At 50.2% G+C, this 19,408-nt stretch overlaps 5 protein-coding genes across 5 annotated transcripts; 2 read left to right on the top strand and 3 right to left on the bottom strand.

The window, feature by feature from the left end:
* Positions 1-382: 382 nt before the first annotated feature.
* On the top strand, positions 383-1,717 carry N7496_010800 (agmatinase; the record flags this gene model as incomplete). The annotated part of the gene is made up of 2 exons (XM_056703713.1): positions 383-514; positions 596-1,717. The coding sequence occupies 2 exons, from the start codon at positions 383-385 to the stop codon at positions 1,715-1,717; spliced, it is 1,254 nt and encodes a 417-aa protein (XP_056549673.1).
* A 1,336-nt stretch (positions 1,718-3,053) lies between these two features.
* On the bottom strand, positions 3,054-4,211 carry cdc42 (Rho family GTPase CDC42). Its single transcript, XM_056703712.1, has 5 exons — positions 4,188-4,211; positions 3,886-4,005; positions 3,385-3,763; positions 3,151-3,239; positions 3,054-3,065 (listed from the first exon to the last, which is right to left on the bottom strand). The coding sequence occupies exons 1-4, from the start codon at positions 4,205-4,207 to the stop codon at positions 3,177-3,179; spliced, it is 582 nt and encodes a 193-aa protein (XP_056549672.1). The 5' UTR covers positions 4,208-4,211; the 3' UTR covers positions 3,054-3,065; positions 3,151-3,176.
* Positions 4,212-7,373: 3,162 nt separating this feature from the next.
* On the bottom strand, positions 7,374-9,499 carry mirC (siderochrome-iron transporter MirC; the record flags this gene model as incomplete). Its single annotated transcript, XM_056703711.1, has 5 exons — positions 7,374-7,469; positions 7,536-8,197; positions 8,259-8,996; positions 9,084-9,214; positions 9,273-9,499. The coding sequence occupies 5 exons, from the start codon at positions 9,497-9,499 to the stop codon at positions 7,374-7,376; spliced, it is 1,854 nt and encodes a 617-aa protein (XP_056549671.1).
* A 2,303-nt stretch (positions 9,500-11,802) lies between these two features.
* N7496_010797 (uncharacterized protein) lies at positions 11,803-12,393 on the bottom strand (the record flags this gene model as incomplete). The annotated part of the gene is made up of 1 exon (XM_056703710.1): positions 11,803-12,393. The coding sequence occupies one exon, from the start codon at positions 12,391-12,393 to the stop codon at positions 11,803-11,805; it is 591 nt and encodes a 196-aa protein (XP_056549670.1).
* A 1,868-nt stretch (positions 12,394-14,261) lies between these two features.
* On the top strand, positions 14,262-15,978 carry N7496_010796 (uncharacterized protein; the record flags this gene model as incomplete). Its single annotated transcript, XM_056703709.1, has 5 exons — positions 14,262-14,492; positions 14,649-14,822; positions 15,005-15,649; positions 15,710-15,822; positions 15,897-15,978. The coding sequence occupies 5 exons, from the start codon at positions 14,262-14,264 to the stop codon at positions 15,976-15,978; spliced, it is 1,245 nt and encodes a 414-aa protein (XP_056549669.1).
* Between the last annotated feature and the right edge of the window lie 3,430 nt (positions 15,979-19,408).

The following is a 19,408-nucleotide window of genomic DNA, read 5'->3' as shown; positions in this document are numbered from 1 at the left end:
GCGGAGAGTCGCCAAGAAGGGAAAGTCTGCACGATTTTCGAGGGCGGGGCGACTCCAGCAGAATTACTATGGACAGTACAGTACTGTGGTTATCTGCTGGTCTTTCCCTTTAGATACAGAGGAACAGAAGACAAAAATGTCCACTGCCAATAAGATGATCACTCTCTCGATCCAATCATCCAGTTCTTCTCCAAACCAGTGCTGATTAGGAAGTTCGGCGGAGAAGCCAAGCTCTTTTCTTCTCCATACTTCTATACCCTTACTACAGACTACTCTGCCGAGTACTGTAGTTTGGAACTATTTAACTACTTCTCCCCTCTACTTCCGTTCCTTTCCTTTCCTTTCTTTCTTCTCCAGTCTCTCCTCCACAATTCATCCAGCCATGCCCGCCTGGAAGTCTCTACTGAGCGTCCTGGCTCTGGCCGGCACCGCAGTATCCTGCGCCCACCACGGCGACGCCGAAGTCGTCCCCGAACATGAGCGCGAAGAGCTTCTTAAGAAGTGGGATCAAGAGGTGAATACCCCCTTCCTAACACTCAATCCCATTCCTCCATCTTATCGCATATCTAATTTCTAAACCACCATGGCTTCGTAGTGGTCCTTCTCCGGAATATCAACCTTCGCCCACCTTCGCCCCGTAAAATGTCTCATCGAACCCACCGAAAACTACGACATCGCCATCATCGGCGCCCCCTTCGACACAGCCGTCTCCTACCGACCAGGCGCCCGCTTCGGGCCCCGCGCCATCCGCGCCGCCAGCGCCCGCCAAATGTCGGGAACCAGCTACAACACGCGCGCGGGGATAAACCCGTACAAATCCTGGGCCAAGATCACCGACTGCGGCGACATCCCAATCACCCCCTTCGACAACGGGCTGGCCGAGAGACAGATGTACGAGGCGTTTCTGGAACTGGGCTCGCGCAAGATTGTCAACGCGCCGGGTGGCATTGCGGGTGCGGGCGTGGGCGCGCGCCATCCCAAGCTTGTTACGCTGGGCGGGGATCATAGTGTTGCGTTGCCGGCGCTGAGGGCGTTGTATCAGATTTATCGGAAGCCGATTACGGTGCTGCATTTCGATGCGCATCTTGATACGTGGAATCCTGTGCGGTACTCGGCTTATTGGCAGAGTGAGCAGACCCAGTTTAATCATGGGAGTTTCTTCCATAAGGCGAGTCGCGAGGGGTTGATTTGTAATTCGACCTCTGCGCATGCTGGATTGCGCACGCGTTTGACTGGTGTGGATGATGGGGATTATACCACTGCTGGACCCGAGCAGGGCTTTATTCGGATTCATGCGGATGATATTGATGAGTTGGGTCCGATGGGTGTGGTGGATGCGATTATGCAGCGTATTGGCATGGATCCTGAGCAGCCGGTTTATTTGTCTGTGGATATTGATGTGTTGGATCCTTCGACTGCCCCCGGAACTGGTACTCCCGAGCCTGGTGGTTGGACCACTCGTGAGTTTATTCGCATTCTGCGTGGACTGGAGAAGTTGAATCTCGTTGGTGCCGATATTGTCGAGGTTTCGCCTGCCTATGATAACAAGGGCGAGACTACTGCGTTGGCTGCGGCCCAGGTCGCCTTTGAGATTATTACCAGCATGGTCAAGTCTGGTGTTGATGAGGAGCTGGGCGGCTGGTATGGACGTCGTGAGGATGGTTCGGGTGGTGTTGGTGTTGTTGAGGTGGAGACTGCTGCCAAGGATGAGCTGTAAATGGGATAAAGGGCATTGTATATACGAGACTCATGACTGTAGATTGAAGAGAATGATGATATGAATGATACGAAGCCAGTGCATTGCCTTGTATGATCTAAAGGTTGTATGTGGCAGTCCAAGCAGAGCTTTGTCTGTATAGATCGACAAAGGCAGTTGTCCGTCTACAGCCATGACTAGCCGAGAGCAGCCGCTCCATCTAGCCACTACGAGCATCCGACTTCATGGTATTACGACAAAGAACCATAATAAAACCTATCCATTGGTCGACAGTCCTGTCTGCAGCGTTCTAAAATCTCAAAGGATTGCCTTGTCACCAAGCAAGAAACACGCGAGCACAATCTCGACGCAGATAACAACCCTTCCAGGACAAAGCACGATGATGCTGTATTGAATGGGACACGGAGCGAGTACTCGCCAAGGCATAGAGATCACATTCGAGTCCGGCAGTAGAATCAGAAAACGCCACTGAAAAGAAGAGAGCAGGAACAAGACCAAAAAAGGGCAAGCACTAGACAATTTTTGAAGATCCACCAGGTCCATCCACGACGGAGCAGAATCAAAGAAAAAGAAAGCACACGCAAATCGGAAGAAAGAGTAGTAGATTGATGATAAGAATAAAGCAAGGTAATAAAGGACGGGAAATCATCGGCCAGCCAAAAACACGACGCCCTGACGTCCAACGCCGAGAGAGACGATGAAAGAGGTGAACAGCATTGTGGGTGCGGGGAAGATGCGGGGAACAACGAGGGGGAATCGATGTGCGAAAGAAGTCGGACGTGATCTGGGGGAAGAAGGACACGAGAAAGGAGGAGGATGGATAAACTCGCGGTCGCTTTATCGATTCGAAGGAGTGGATGGAATTGCGCGGAGATGCTTGGGGAAGGGTGGAGGAAGCACGTCGCCGGAGAAAGTAGGATATTGAGTTCGAGATTTGTTAATCCGCGTATCGAAGGATAGGCGATTGACACGAAGTCAAGGAGAGAAGATGGAAGAAAGGGGGGATAGAAGGAAGGCAAGCCGGAAGAACGAGGAGGAACTGGGAGAGATCTGGTCGAAGGGGAAAGAGAGAAATTCCCGAGGGCCAAAAAATGGAGCTATCGAGGATGAGCAGAGCAGGAAGCAAAGCTGAGAGAAATACCATAGAAATCATGGCGTGGAACTCGAATCCAGATTCGGATCGAGACGCTTCAGATAGCAAACGCTAGCTCATAACAAAGAAGTTCCCCCCCTTTTTTTTTCTTCTTTCTCCCGGATATCCCAGTAAACATAGTCCAGCCAAGTAATTTGCCTCCCAAAATAAAGTGAGAAAATAAAGAAAACAAAACAAAAATTCATTCCGTCGTATCTGGATTTTGCGACGAAGCGCGAACGGTCAACGAGCTGGTTTCTAGCTAGCAGCTTCATGGCCAGCCACCGGAGATCGGACCAACCTGTGAAAAATGTACGGGGGAGTGGATCACAGCAGGCGACAGCCCCTTGACTTCTTCTTGGGCGCGGGCTCGAGGGCAGCCACGATAGCCTAAAGTGGAGAGAAAGACGAGTTAGCGGTGAGCAGCAAAACCAAGTGGAGGAGATCCCGCGACCACGGGGATGAGAGCGGTGATGGTTCAACCGGCAGCTTTTGTCTTTGTGCAAAGATTGAAGAGTAGGGCGAATTGACATACCTCGTCAAAGACATCCTTCAGCTTGTACTGCGTCAGAGCAGAGCACTCCACATATTTAACCGCACCGAGGTCCTTGGCCATCCGGTCACCGTCCTCCTTTCGAATCGGCTGCATCTTCTGGCGAGCGAGCTTCTCCCGAACACCGGGGTCATCGCGCAAATCGGTCTGAGTGCCGACGATCAAGCAGGGCACACCGGGGCAGTGGTGGTGCACCTCGGGGAACCACTTTTCCCGTACGTTCTCAAAGGAGGCCGGGGAAGTGACGGAGAAGCAGACCAAAAAGACATCAGTCTGAGGGTAGGACAACGGGCGCAGGCGATCGTAATCCTCCTGACCGGCAGTATCGAAGAGACCGAGAGTGTAGGGCTCATCGCCGATCCTATTTTTTCCCCCCAAAGCGGACAAAGGTCAGGACGCGATATTCTTCGATGGGGTATCTCGGGCGGTAGTTTTTCTCTCTCTTTCTCTTCCTGGTAGGGAACCCGGTGGAACACGACTTACATCACGGTCACGGCGTAGTTGTCAAAGACGGTGGGGACATATTCGGAGGGGAACTTGTTGGTTGTGTAGGAGATGAGCAAGCAAGTCTTACCCACGGCACCGTCACCGACCACGACACACCTAGAAGAAGGGATTGGTGGTTAGCTTTAGCTGGGAGAAGCAGGGGGGAGGAAGATCGCGGTTGGATGCTTTTGAGGTGGTCATCATGTTGCGACCTCGGGGTCAGGAGGGGGGTAAAAAGGGCGATCAGGTAACGGGAGCAAAAAGAGGGGGGGGGAGGAGAGGGGAGGAGAGGACGATACTTGATGGTAGCGACAACCATTTTTTGGTCTTTGGAGGTAGAATGAACCGGATGTAATGAGGAGGAGAGTGGGGGAGAGAGAGAGAGAAAGGAGGAGGAGAGTCAAGGTGGTGGAAGAAAGGTCCCAAGGTTAGAAGGTTGGAGGTGCAGCGGCAGCGGCAGAGCGGCAGCGGTGGAGGAAAAAGGTGGGCCAGACAGACGCAGAGACCAGCAGAAGAGAAGAAAGAGGGAGAAAGTGGATTGGACTGGAGAAGATTGTGACTGGCCAGTGGACAAAGTCCCAAAGAGGAGAGGTGGGAAGCCCCCGTCGGGTTCAACTGGTTCAAATAACTGGGGCTGGTCTAGACAAATTTCAGGTTTGAGATGAGTATAGTCATGCTCGATAGTTAGTTATACATAGCAATGGCAATACTAGTAGGATTAGAATTGTTATCTTATTATACTGTACTCTACAATACATTCCTTATTATCCTCCCTACTATAAGTACACCAAGAATGCTACTTTATTATAAGTAGTGCAACATCCCCGGATCCTGCCAAGATCCGGTATTAACGTATTAACGTATTAACTATAAATATTCTCCAGCATAGCTTCATCCTGGTTCATAATTGCAGGATCAAAAATGGAGCTCCTCCCCCATCTCCCTCGATGTGATGGCCGCCTGCCGTCGGCTAAGCGCTGTGATCCACAAAGAACCGAATAAGATGGATCATTGGGGGATGATTACAAGTACTTTTTTGCATCCTCGTATACTCTACTCCTATCAATCCCGAATCTCGTGGTAAAGTTCTAACAAGGAAAAAGCAAATCAGTTGATTACATAGTTAACTAGAATTGCGTCTTCTCTTTCGAAATGAAATGAAAAAGACCGCAATTGTATTCATAATTACCCAGCTATACTCGATTCGTTCTCGGAGTATTTAATCTGATGGAAATGCTCCCGCCCGTTGAGAGCTTAGCTATACCAACGTATATAACTAACTAACACTGCTTATTATAATACTACAACTCTCTATTTCACATGTTCTACAACACAAATTACTCTCTACTCCATACAAACTTCAAAGCTCTCCCCACAAACCCAAATCAAATTAAATCTCCCTCGATCCTCCAAAGTTCAAACTCCGCCCAAGCCCCTGAATGACGAAACCCCCTATTCACTTCTTCCAGAAGCCCGCCCCCAAGGACTCTAATCAAGCCACCACCACTACCTGTGGCACCCGTGAAACGGGAAATACACGATCTTGTCACGGGCCGGTTGAGAGGTGCTAGCGCGCTAATTCCCGTTTTCCCCGTTTAACCCCTGACTTGGAGATAGGAGGACGGATGTACATGTATGAATCGTAGTTGGGGGAAGTAGCTTGTGCTGAGGGTTTTCGTAATTGAGCGACTTTTCGTAAGGTGTGGCTCTGTTAGAGAAAATGTGAAACTGACAAGTATACCTGTTGTGGCTAAGATATCGTCGTTCATCTCGTAGACATAGCTAGCGGAGTGTACCTTATCTTGTACCTTCACCTCGTACTTAATACCCCGAAGCTTATACTTTGTACCTGTACCTCCCTATCATCTCAAAACTAGCAGATGCAACGCTACTCTATTTACTCTTATCTACACCTATCTCGACTTGTACCCCTCAGAATACTAAGTACCTCCTTTGTACTGTATACATCTGTACAACATCGCCCCTAGAAGCCTCGGATAGTCAAGTATATACGAGTTAGGTACTTTCCACATTCCAGTACCCATAATCAGGTACACTCCCACCTACACCCCCGTCTCCTTGGCAGGGCCCTTGACCACCCACACGCCCTAGAAATTAGAACCAAATGCAGGCCTTGCCCCACGACTTCGTTGACGGGGTCGGGCCTTCACCGTCCGGCCTTGCATGCAGATGGATGCAGGTACATGCATCTGGAAGCTGACTTGGTTCCCCGATTTAGTTTTAGTTTTAGTTCTAGACTTAGACTTAGGCTTGCGGTTGGCATAGGGTTGGGCTTGTAGGTAGGTGTGTATTGTTGGAGACGGTAATTTGAAAATCTTGGTAGAGAGTGTATTGTCGTTCAATTACGTGGTGAGTTCTGATCGCGTAGGGCGGGTACGATATATTCAGACTGTTTAGTCTGAGGAATATGTCTGACCTCTAGTTGGATGAGTCTAGGTGGAAATTGGGTAGTCTTGCAGGTATGACATATGACAGCTGGACGGTGTTGATAACTTAGTCCAGACCAGAATAGGCCGGACCTCACTTGATTCGAGGCAATCGAGTATACATGTGAGCCCAGCGGGTAAAGAAGTGTACTTTGCGAAGCATTACACGTTTTAATAACACTTCCTTGGTAACAAAGATCTAGAAGATGATAGCTCAAATTGACCAGATGGATATAATGCCCTGCCTTGTTGTCAACCCCGCAAGGTAAATAACACTTCTGCATATAATCCTGGCATGACCGCCTTAATTGGAATATCGACACTCTCGGCTCTCGGCGCGGCCAAAATCGCAATTCTATTTTTCGAAGGGCGTCTAGAACATCTTTCCCGTCTGACTGCATTCTACATGCAGATAATAACCTGCCCGGGCTCTCCATGGAAATCAGGAACGGATACGTGCAGAGAGAAGGGAGTTGGAATGTTCTAGGTACTGCCTATACCCGGCTGTCATCTGTATGGAAAGGAAAGGATTGAACACGGGGTTTATGATCTTGTCATGTCTCGTTTCACTCTGTAGTCCAGCCAAGCAGGAAAATCTATAAAACCAACTGTAAAAGATGAAGAGAGCTAAAACTACCGGACCTCCTTATCACAATCTCGGGTACATGCGTCTACAAATCAAGAATGAAAATGCTGGATGCAGGGGGTAATAGATGAAAGAGCAAAGGTACAGAAAATGCAGACTCGAGGGCCCGTTGAAACAAGAACAAGTAAATCGGTAGATCGAATCGAATCGTGTCGGCTCGAAGATCAGAAGAAATCAATGCTGACAAAATCAAAATATATACGGAGAAGACTCGCATAAAAATGGTAGAAATCAAACGCCAAATTGCTGTGTTATCGAAATGCAATATGCAATGAAACATGTCACGCAAAAGATGTTGATAGATCGAAGAAAATGAAACGTATAAATGCAGGTCGTAATATCGTGGCACTCATATCTGGCGGCTGTAGAAATCCATAAAGGGTGGTGGATGTCTAGGTCCGCTTGTGGTGTGTGTCATCAGAGTCTGATTCCCCCTCGGCGGGGAGTGGGATGTTGGAATCGTGGTCGGCATTGCTCTTCGGGCTCATCTGTGACGGTTAGTATCGTCCCCACACTCTTATATCACTTGCGGACTGGAAGTGTCAATAACTCACGTTGTCCAGTTTATAATTCTCCATAATCAAACTGAGCGGGATGAGTGGTAGCGTCACGAGAAGAGCTAGTATCAGGAGCCGGTTCATGGTCTCCTGGTAAGAACGATTGATTGCATCGCGTGTCGGCGATCCCGGTGGGTACGATAGCGCCTTGGTCAACTTGCCAAAGATCTCGCCTGCCTCGGACTTGGTTTCGTCTGGTAGGTACTGCATTAGTTTCTTTGGGATAAAGGTTGACCAGATCGCGCCCGAGATGGCGGCTCCCACGGCGCCGCCCATCTCCATCGAGGTGAGGAACATTGCAGTCGCGGCTGCGACTTCTTGGTGGCTTGCGGATGCTTGCACACCCAGTTGAACGGGTACGTTGAGTAGGCCACCGCCGCAGCCGACCATGATCTGTGCGCCGAGGACTTGAGCGTGGGAGGCACCTTCGCCTCGGCAGAGGAGCATAAATGCCAGGCCCATCATGTAAATCACGCAGCCGATGGTGACGAAGACGCGGTATCGTCGGGTATATTTAATGAGGAGAGAGACGGTGAATGCAGCGATGGTCGAGGTGAAAGCGAAGGTTTGGGTGACGCGGCCAGCGGTGGCGACGTCGTATCCTTGGACAACCTGGAGATAAGAGTAGAGGTATGGTTGGACGGAGAAGTAGAAAGCCACTGCGAAGGAGGTTAGCAAACCTTTTTGAGCATCGTATGAAAACATCACGACTACACTTACTAAAGTACCAGAACGCCAACGCGCAGCCCGCGAGAGCAGTTCGTTGACGCAAAAGGTGCAAAGAAAGCAAAGGCTTCGGTGCCATTCTCTTCGAGCCCTCCCAGAAGGGCAGGATAAACAAGCAGACCACACCGAAAACCATCATGCCAATGATACTGGGACTTCCCCATCCATTCTTCGAATGGGCCGCCAGAGTCAGCGGCACCAGAATCAAGGTGACCGCGGCAGACAGCAAGGTCAGCCCACCAACATCCAAATCATACCAGGTTCGTTTCGCGATGCCGAGGAAGCTCTGCTTCCGCTTGTTCCGAGACGACTTGATCAGATTCAAACGTCGAGCCTTGCGCTGGTTCAACAACAGCGACATCGCGAGCGGCAGGAAAGCTGCAGGCAGAATGATCGCCCACATGCCGTAACCCCATCGCCACGAGGATGATCGCAGCACCGCATCGGCAATGGTCGGACCGAGCCAGACAGTCACCAAAAAGGGGAACTCTGGCAGCAAAGCCAAAAAGGCACGATTAAGCAAGTCACTGCTATCGGCGATGAATACTTGCTGGAGAATCTGCAAGCCCGTGGAACCGGCAGAGTAGAAGATCTGGGCCGACGCGTAGGTTTGAACGTTTGTCGATGCGGCCATCTGTATATAACCCAGGATGTAAATCAAGATACTGACACAAAAGGCTTCGAAGCGACCGAATACATCGGCAACTTTGGCCATGGGTGGCTTAATAACGGCTGATTTCATCAAGTTAGTGGGCTGTTTTTGTGGTGGTGGTGGACTCGGGGGACTCTGTGCGTGTGCGACCCCGCAGTGAAACTCACCATTGACGACATTCTGGACGACGAGGACTGTCGAGATTAATGAATGTTTGCTGAATGCACTTGTAGCGTATGCCGATAATGACATGACTGTCTGACCCTCTAATGACGTGCAAAAGGCCATGAGGAATATACTTGATGCAAGTCAGTTTTGTGAAGAATAGGTAAAGCGCCGCTGCAAGCCACACTTACCTGACATAGGCGATAATCAAGGAACGCGTCGTCCATGTCATATTAATCGCCTCGATTTTCAAAACACCTGCTTGTGCCTCATCGGGGGTCTCGAGACTGCTGAGATCGCCCTCAGTCTCATACCCATTCTGGAGTAATTGATCCCGTTCTTCGTCCATGTTGCTATTGTCATCCCGTTGTTCTATAGCACCGTAGGAAGGACCGGAGCGAGGATCGAGAAGGGGCATCTCCACAGCCTGGAGGGGCGCGCACGCACACAGTAATGTCTGGCGGGGGAAAAAAGAGCGATCACAGAGCGTAAGAATGAACAGGCGAGTCCATATGTCCAAAAGGAAAGGAGGGAAATCAAGAGACAAGTCGAATCCTCGAATGCGAAAAGTTGGACCAGTGAGATAGTAGGGACAGTAGAATGGTGATCTCGATCAGTAAGGAAGAACCGATATCCGGACCATCAAAAATAGTTCATGCAACATGGGTGTGACGGGCGGCGGGCATATCACCATAAAAAAGGGGAGCAAAGTCCTGTTGTTTGACTAACCACCGCTTGGGCACCGTCTACTCCCAGTAGGATTTTGGGGGGATTTTCTTTGGGGGCGGCCTGAACCGGTCAGATCCACCTCGAGAGAGGGAGAGAGCTGAAGAAGAGAAGGGAAAAAAAAGAAAAACACAAAATACGGCCGCCAACAAATCAGCGGGGCCGATCAGGAGAATAATAAGCAAATGAACGCATGAAACATCGGCGAAAAGGGAGACGGATGAGGCACAGTGCAGCAGTGATGCTGTCGAAAAGGGATCGGGGCAAGCGCGGTAGTCGAGAAACCCATGAAAAGGTATGCTTTGAACAAGCCGGTTTTCTCGGCAGCGGGGTGGGCGGATGGGTAGATCCGTGTCTTTGCGAATCGCGATCAAAAGGAATGACCTCGGGGCTTGGCCGGGGTGGAGAGAAGCAACACGAGATGAGCGCCCAACTGCAGTTGTCTGCAAGGGGAGATGGACTGGATCGGGGGCGCGCGCCCAGTCGGGTGGTGATAGAAGAAGGAAATCTTCAAGCTGGAATGAATTTGGAAGGGAGGGCCGAAGACAGGAATGAGACGGAGCACGATCGTCGGTCGCACTTATGCACGTCGACGGGGATTGCAGGCGAAGAAGCGAGTTGTAAGGCGCGGTCCGAACTCAGTGTCCGCATTTCCGGGAGGATGGTGTAGCACGATCGGATTCACAATGAGTCAGACGGGCGATCATAAAATGACGCAGATGCTGTGTGGTTGGTGGTTGGTGGTTGGTAGTTGGTGCTTGTTGCCGAGTGGCCGTTGAAGGTATCGCAGTTGAACGAGAGAGTTGAGAAATTTGTTGAAGATGAGAAAGCGACCGGTTTCTTCAAATTCGCCAGAGAAGTGCCTGACTGGTGGAGCATCAACAGGTGTGGCGAGGTGTCAGGTCAGGCTTCGGACAGACACGGGGGTCACTGGTCAAAGGTCAATGGTTAATGGCCCAAAGGACGAGCCACGAGTCCACCGGGCGGAGACTCGGAAGGGACTCCGAAGTGGGCGAGAGGCTGAGAGGGAGAATTTAGTGCCGGTCGGTTGAAATGAAGGAGCTCACATCATATAGCAGATGACAGGGAAATGAAGAAGCCAAGCCTAGGCAGCATCAGATATGATTGATCGATAAGATGTTGGCAAGGACGTTGGTTCGTCGGGTTGGGACGGTCCTGGGCTTTTTGTGGGAGTGGGTCTTAACCAGGGGGTGTTATGACGGGGGATGGAAGACTCTTGGTCCAAGAGTTAGTCCGAGAATAGATCCACAGTCAGATTGAGGTAAACTTGTAAAGTGATACCGTGCCTTTCGATGTCCACGCGACCTGCAGGTGGTGTGACTCTGGCCTCCCGTGATCCGGGGCACGTGGCCACAAGTCGTACGACTGAGTCTAGACTCGATAGAGTATGGTGAACATAAACTATAGTACACTATGGAATTAAAGGTTGCAAGTATCGGATCGCTTATCAGTAGGACAATGTTGCAGTAGCCAAACTCAATCTTGTCAGACCATAGATGATGTAGCATAAACTATATAGTTAGTTATGGAAGATTATGTCCACAGTCAGTTGATCGGGCGGCTGATCGTCCTTGTGTATCCCACGGTGATCGTTTGCTAGTCGATGATCTAGACCGATGCATCTACTACACAATGGACCATTCGAGTTTCCTGCGTTGTCATGATGGTCTCTCGAACAATATCAACTATTGGCGAACGTAGTAGGGAACACTCTCTAGGGCAATGGCCTTTGCATAGCTTGATAGATAGTACATCCAGATAGAAGGTATAACTATACCTCTGTAGGTTCTACCAACTCCTATTATTTGCTCTGCGTACAGCTAGGTACAAGATAGTTTCGGATATCAAAAGCCATACGATACGAACCACTATATTCCAGTAACCAGGATCATCTCCATATTGATTCTATCCCCTCGCACTGCATGTGCTCAACATCTCCTTAAATGGCTAATCCTATACAAATCTATACCTCTCTCAAACCGTATCAACAATCAAATGTCCAAACTTAACCGACAACTCACCCCCTTCACTCCCAGGCCTCGCCACATAAACCCCAACCCACACCTCCTCCACGCCCTCCTCCTGAAACACCCACGTCACCTCTCGAATCGGCGACTTCTGCACCCCCTCAACCAAATAAATCCACAAACTCTCATCCGCCTCCCGAACCATCTCAATCGTCGCTGCCCCACCCCCAGACGGCACGGGCAACAGACTCCAATCCGCCCACCGGTCCTTCGCCACCACCCCGAGATGCGGCTTGCCGTGCGTGAGCTCGATGCCCGATTTCACCCACTTCTGGGACCCGTCGGTCTTGCGGAGGACTAGGATGAGGCCGCCTTGGTCGTAGAGGTGTTGCCACTGCGCGTTTATGGCGACGCGTACCCGTTTGAAGGAGGTTAGTGGCATGGATTGGTAGAGGATTGGTGCGGAGAAGCGGGTTGTTGAGGGGGGTTTGGACCAAATGTCTGTCGAGGAGGGGGTGGTGATGGTGAATTCGGGGGGTGGAGGGCCGCCGTTGCCTGGGACTGGGGCGGTGGAGTTGACGAATTTGAATTGAGACATGGTGGTGGTTATTCTGGTGGTGGTGATGTTGTTGAGAGTGATGTTGGTGATGGTCGGAGATTTACGAGGCGGAGGCGGGGCCGATGCGGGGAATGTGGTAAGACGATTATTTGAGCGGGGTCGATCAAATTGACCACGACAGTGGTGGAGGAGGATGAGGATGCTGTAGGAAGATGAATTGATGGGTTTGGCAATGGGTGAGATTTGTAGTTGGAGAGAATGGAAGAGGGGAGACGGCAAAAGGACAGCGGTCCAGTTGCTACTAAGTAGTTCTCCAACCTGGCTACGTCACCAACTCCCCACCAGACCAACGGGGCAATGACATGTACCAAATGCATTTGCTCTGGATCTAGAAGACAACCAGTATCTCCAACCGCTTGCCTGGAAAACATTTCTTTGACAATATCAAAATTGTTTAAGTTTTGTCTACTTTGTGGTGCTATTTCGAATGATCTTGTAGGCTACCAAAGTAGGCGACGGGATGGTCATGACCTCATTGGTAATGCCCCCACGACAGTATTCTCGGGACTTATCTTTCTTGGTTTAGATATGCGATAAGAGAAATTGATGACTTGGCAAAAGATTAGATTACTGAATTACGGTGCTGAATACTCCACAGCGACTCGTAGTCTGGCTTTCAACTTTATGTACCAATCAGACTGCGCGTTTGCAGTCAAATATCTAGCCAAAATACTTTAAAGCAGCCACTAACCAGAGCTTGTTTCCTGACCAGTTGGTGTAGGTATAATTAGCTCAACGGCCCATTCTTCGGAACTTCCCCCAACCTCAATCTAGATAATGCGCAACACTATGAATCCTTTGGCTTAAGATATACTGTCGAAGCATACCCTGCAGACCTTTTTTCCATTGGATTCCGTACTTACAAAATTCTTTGAGTTGACTGGCTAGTTGCATCCACACTTGCTATACATTTGCGCTGATAGATACTCTACATCCTCACCCGTGGATTCTCTCTACCTTTCGTCCGAGCATATTAGAGATTTGGTAATAATAGGATATCAATCTCAAGCTAGATCTATATCAATTTCAATACTCCATTCTCTACCACGCTACTTAAAAGACGGCTAACCTAGGAATTCCACAAAGCCCCGACTGCAAGAGTTTTTGGAACTCCATCCAATACCGTGAAAATAATGTACTATCTTGATGCGGTTTTTACGGATGCTGATGCGCGTCCATGCCGATTATTCCTGGCCCTCCCCGTATGTACATCTATTGATTATCTCTCTTCACCAGAACGCTCTACTTGTCTAACAGGATCTTCGCTTTGTCAACTGCCTTTCTCTCAATCTCAGCAGTAGGCAACGCCACATAATTGAAGACACCGCGGAACGAGAACTTCCGTGGCAGCAATCTATTCGTTTCTTCCACATCAATTGCATGTTATTTGACTCTGAGGTAGACCTCGCGTTATGCTAATCCCTAGCAATTCCTGATATCAATTCAATACACACCGCCGCCTGCCGGGTACTGACAGTTCTGGCAAAACGTAGTAACACAGAGGCAACGATGTAGACAGCGACCCCATGGTCAAATCACCAGCAATATTAGAGAGCAATCGTGGCAGGCACCGACCTTTTGAGACTCGCGATGAGTCGTCAACTTCCGTATGATTCCGCCAGAAAAGTATCCCATGTGATCGCTGCCTGCTTGACTCGTTCTCAATCGCACTTTTCTCAGACCCATCCTCATCCTCTTTCTCTTTTTACTCTCTCTCTTCACCTCTCTCCCCCACCCTTCTCTTGCAGTCTCTGCATCAACCCCCTCCTTCACTCTCTGTTCCAACAACGTTCCCACTTCACAGTCTTCATAAATCACATACCACACGTCTCAATCGCACAGCCAAGATGGTTTTCATCGTTGGTCACTCCCTGCCGATTCGGCCTCTCACCGAGCAGGAGAGACTTGATCGTTTTGAGGACCAAAAGGCGCTCTACGATGGTGTTTCCCTCTTCCTCGAGAAGCGTGGCCCCAAGCCTCTGGAGACCAGCATGTACGCTCCTGGTAACTACGTCCCTGTCAAGCACGCTACTGGCCTCTCCGCTGCTCGCCGCTTTGGCCGTTTCCTGAAGAACAAGGTATGTTTTGATTGTTTTTTTATTTTTTATATACTTCGGGTTACACGTGACCTGCTCATCATTGGGCAACTGTTGACGTCACCGCGGTGGTGGTTGCGGGTCGCGATTACCTCAAAAAGACTGGGCACGTGCTGACAACATCTGAATCCATCGCAGCATCTCCAGCACCTCAAGAAGAATGGCCAGCACTACGTCAACATTGCCAAGGACTTCACTGGCAAGGACATCGCTATCAAGGACATCGCTATCAAGGACATCGCTATCAAGGACACTGCTACCGAGAGCAACATCGCAAACAAGGATGAGGCTAGTGTTCCTTTCGTCGCAACTGTATGTATTCAACCGCACCTTCCTTTATAAGTTCCCCTCGAGAAGCCCGCCAACTGGTCTACGAGAAGACAAGTCTAGTCTCTTGTGGAATCTCCCTCGGCTATGGCTACTCTTCATCCTTTGATTATACTACTATCCCCTCAATATGATAACCATGACTGACCCAATCTGATGAATGACAGGTCCAGGACCTTACCAAGTCGGCCGCCACCACTCCCAAGGGCCCCTCTCGCATCAACCCCGAGGCCAAGGAGTTCGTTCCTCGCTCCGTTTCCGCTGGCTCTGACAACGCCAACCATGGCCTGACTAGCAATGACGACTTCATGGAGCATGTTCGCAGCTACATGGCCAAGGGCACCTTCACCGAAAAGCACGGTGGTCCCGCTACCAAGAACCGTCGTCCCATCAAGCCCCGCGACCTTCCTGCCCGTGTCCTGCTTTTCAAGAACGTTCCGGACTGGCTCAACATCTCCGACATCTTCGGTCTCGTCTATGGCGGTGCCGTCGAGCACATCTTCCGTTCCCACATGGCTGAGATCACCGTGATCTTCTGCGAGGAGGCTACCTGCGCCACTTACCTGGCCGTCCACGCCAATGGCATCCGCATCAAGAAGCCTGGCAGCATTGACGAGCATGTCATCATGGATGTTGAGAAGGCTCCCCGTGGTGAGGAGATCACTTCGGCTATGCAGAAGAAACTTGCCACTGGTGCCTCCCGCCTGGTCCGGGTTGATGGAGTCTTCCACGCCGAGAAGTACCAGGCACTGTCCACCCTGGCCATGCGCTATGAACTGGATCACATCCAGTTCCACTGTGAGAAGGACAAGGTACGTTCTGTTTTGATAGATGGCTGAGAGAGATATCATTCACTGACCGTTGGATATCAGGCTGTTCCTGCCTTCTTCTTCTTCTGCGGCATTGCAGACGCTTGGGCTTTCGAGCACAAGCTGAAGGACAGCGAGGAGTGGGAAAACCACACCACCGAGTTCGTGGCTGACCCGTAAGTCAATCTTCGATGAGTTGTGAAAGCATGGAAAGTTGAGTGTATGCTAACCATATTGCGTGTATCAACAGTTGCAAGGCAGCCACTGGATTCCACGGCAATGCCGTTCCCAACGAGATGGTTGCCGCTGTGGTCGCCGCCGCCGCCTCCTAATCGCATTCAGGTTCCCCGAGCATGACCTATCCCGACAAGCCCACATGATCTAGATAGAGCGTGGTACGTACGACTCGTCGATCATCAAGGGATGGTCCCATTTCTGGCGTTTGGGGAATCGTCATTGCGATAGCGGCTTGTTCGATTCTTTTTTCGATGCGCACTTTTCGGCTCCCCGAAAGGGAATGCCACACAGATGCGCATCGAAACATACGCAGATACGGAGATTCAGAGATCTGTTCACTAGGAACAGATCTGCAAATATGAAGATACTCTGGGAAATTGCAACTTCACCCGTAGCTTACTTGGTACTGCCCGCTCGATTTACAAAAGTACCACCCTCCGTAGAAGATTCTCCTTTTTCACTCTGAACCTCAAAGGAATTGACCAGCAACAAAGTCCCGCCAAGTAACTCGAGTGACTCGAGTCATGTCCATCACACAATAATGCCATACACCTGCACAGTCAAACAGGTGATCATACTACGATGCGGTCATCCCTTCGATATTATTCGTGGGTCTAGTCTCTAGCGCCGATACCCCGTTCCCCTTGAACCGTCATCAGCGCTAGCCCTGAGCCCAGTGAGCCACGAATCTATGTAGTAGGAGGGGGCCGCGATGGCTGACTCGTAGATACTTGATTTGTTCGGATTTCCGTCCGCGCGACCCGCCAGCCATGGCATCGGGTAAACTAGCACGATCGCGATGAACACGATGAACGCTTGGTGTTTGAGCTTGAAGTGGTGGATGAACTTGAAGGCACAAGGCTGTGTCTGGAGTTTTCTGAGGAATTTGTGTTCCTTTTTTTTTGCTTCTTATGTCTTTTGAAGGCCGCAGGTACAGTACAGTTAGTTCTGTTACATAGTGGGGGTTGAATAATTTCCAGGGCTTGCGGCGCCAAATGCGTTCTGCGATGCTTCGAGTATTAACTTTTGAGGATTGAGTATTACCCAACATCTGTCAACGTGTCTGCATTAGCCCCTCGAGGTAAAAGGGTTCGATTCTATCAGTCATTGGAGATCCCTCTTAACCGCTCATGCACGCCCGCTAAAAGGCCCAAGCACAGAAGCACTCGCATTGCTGTGCTCCAACCATTTTCAGGAGTAGCAATGCCTGTTCTAGCGTTGGATGCCCTGTCCTCGTTACATTGCTCTAGTGTCGACTGCGTTAGGGTGCTACTACAGTTTCCTGTACAGACAAGGGAATATGGAAGCTAAGGGACATCGGCCCATCGTCGAGCTCCGGCGTCCAGCTCCACCGGGCGTGTATTCGTAATCGCGTCCCCACATCCCTGAACAGCCGAACGCTTGAACTGAAGTACTGGAGATGGAGTCGCGGTACTGTCTGTATTTGACCGGGTTATTGAATTACGCGAGTCTTTATTGGTTTAAATGCTCGTAGCTTGTTTAACTAGTCGCTAACGTGAATAGTTTCTCCGTATATACTCCGTGGTCCGCGCTCCGCGTCCTCCGGTTCTGGATCGCCTTGTTAGTGTAGTTGGTTGATTAACTGTGTTAGTTAATTAATTGACTAGTACTTTCAATAAATTCGGCACTCGTCCTATTTAGGAAAATACTGCAATGCCGTACACTTGCATCTTTTGTAACGGCCCCCAAACGCACGAGCCAAGTCCACTTTCGAGCTAATGAGCTAAACGAACCGTACCCGAAGATGGAGCTGGAGCTGAGAAGAGAATTAATCAGGACACCGTATCTTTATACCCTGTACGGATGAGGTATTTGTATCCCCGAGAATTACGGCTTTTTTTTTGTACTGTATTATTGAGCTGGCCAGACTCTCTATTTACCCTGCCCGTCCTAGCCTTGAACTAGTCCGTCTTGCTTGCCCTGCGACTGTCGCCGTGCTTTCGCGCGTGGCCGTGCCGCACTAGCATGTGTTAGTTGCGTCCTGTGAGGCTGAGACATGACTTGGGCGAGGATAATTGGATCGGGGATCAATCTGCGTCCAGGCGTGACGTGACAGGCATGGCATGGCACTGGGAAGATTCTACAGGACACTGTACTTCCTTAGTTAGGAGTAGTACTCCGTATAGTAGTTGCACCCTGCCACCCTCGGTATGTAGGTAATGTTTTTCGCTTAATTAATTTATCCTGCAGGGAGAAACTTGCTGTCAATTGTACGAAGTACTGCGCGAGGCTGGTAGATAACCTGCGACGCTAGGGTAGTCACTACTTTGGCGTGAACTCTGCCTTGCGGCTCTGTGGATGCCGACCGGCCGAGTACGGAGTACTACTGTAGATACCGGTTATATCGTATGTTGGAGACGTTCGCCCTCGTAATAGTAATCCTTCGAACCAGTTCATCTCGAGTGCAATTCCTAATTTCCGTCTCTTTTGGTAAAATGTTGCGAGTCGTGGGGATCAACTCGTTCAAAACCGAATCACTTCCTTTTTTGAGACGGGAACTCTGCTAAGCCCGGGGCTGGATCCTCAGGGAGCCCGATCGTCGATCGACGCCCCCACTGGGAATCGTCATCCTCTATTTCGAGAATGAACTGTTCCTCGGATGCGAGCCGTGAAGCTGTGTCAGCGGGATTTCCGTGATCTGCTTATAATTTGTTAATGTTTACGAGCGTAGTGCATACCGTGGTCAGCCCTGGATTCTACCAAAATAATATCCGTGTACCCATACGTACTTACATATTTGTATTAACCAGTTGATCAGCATAATTCGAATGTATATCATTACGGCACAACACTACACACCGATCCTCAGCCCCAGGCCAACGCATCAACCCCAAGAAAGGAAATAGGAACGAACTGCGACACTCCCCGCCCCCGTAGAAAAGTGCCAGAAAAGGGGGCTGTTTCAATGCAGAAACCCCTAGGAATGCATGACACGCGCGGGCGGCTCTGTAACTCCATTTCCTCCGTCTGGGGCACTCGCGTTCACTAGTAGAACGCGGTAGAGGACCGTGACCCCGCTGAAGGATTAGCATGTCGCAGTCGACGGGGTCGGGTTTCCAAGGTTTTGCACGTACACAGCCCGAAACTAGGATCTGACATGACTCGGGTGGCCGAAGATTGGGTGTTGGCTGGGGACTGCAGGATCTGGGATCCGTTACTGGCCAGAGCTGAGGAGGGGAATGATTCCTTTTCGGTTCTATTTATTCTTTTCGTGTTGGGCTGCCTGCATATTCAGGTGCTGTACAGATGACAGGGCGTGCTGGCTTCTATTGTCCCATGGGTCACCGTATGATTTTGAGGGCCTGAGGTTGGAGGTCCGGGCGAGGAAGGTCAGCGTTGATGGGTTTGTATTGGTAGGTGCTGGGCGGCAAGGCGGGCAAGGCGGACTGTAGACTTCATCTTGCATGATTGATCGGGCTATCATTGACTTGGATTGCATTAGCTGGATGGGCGTTGCCACTTTGATGGCGTGTTGAGTTGGGGAGGGTGTTGGTAAACATCCGA

The sequence above is a fragment of the Penicillium cataractarum genome, assembly GCF_028827025.1.
Source record: "Penicillium cataractarum strain IBT 29864 chromosome Unknown utg000009l, whole genome shotgun sequence".
NCBI classification, from domain to species: domain Eukaryota; kingdom Fungi; phylum Ascomycota; class Eurotiomycetes; order Eurotiales; family Aspergillaceae; genus Penicillium; species Penicillium cataractarum.
The sequence above is the reverse complement of the archived record's forward strand: the minus strand, read 5'-3'. Positions and strand labels throughout refer to the sequence as shown.

Bases quoted from the DNA above. Each gene is read 5' to 3' on its own strand.
- cdc42 (XM_056703712.1), bottom strand. From the start codon at position 4,207: ATGGTTGTCGCTACCATCAA. The intron at 3,764-3,885 runs GTAAGTCGTGTT...GGGAAAAAATAG, and splicing joins AACTACGCCGTGACCGTGAT to GATCGGCGATGAGCCCTACA. The intron at 3,240-3,384 runs GTATGTCAATTC...TCTCCACTTTAG, and splicing joins TGAAGGATGTCTTTGACGAG to GCTATCGTGGCTGCCCTCGA.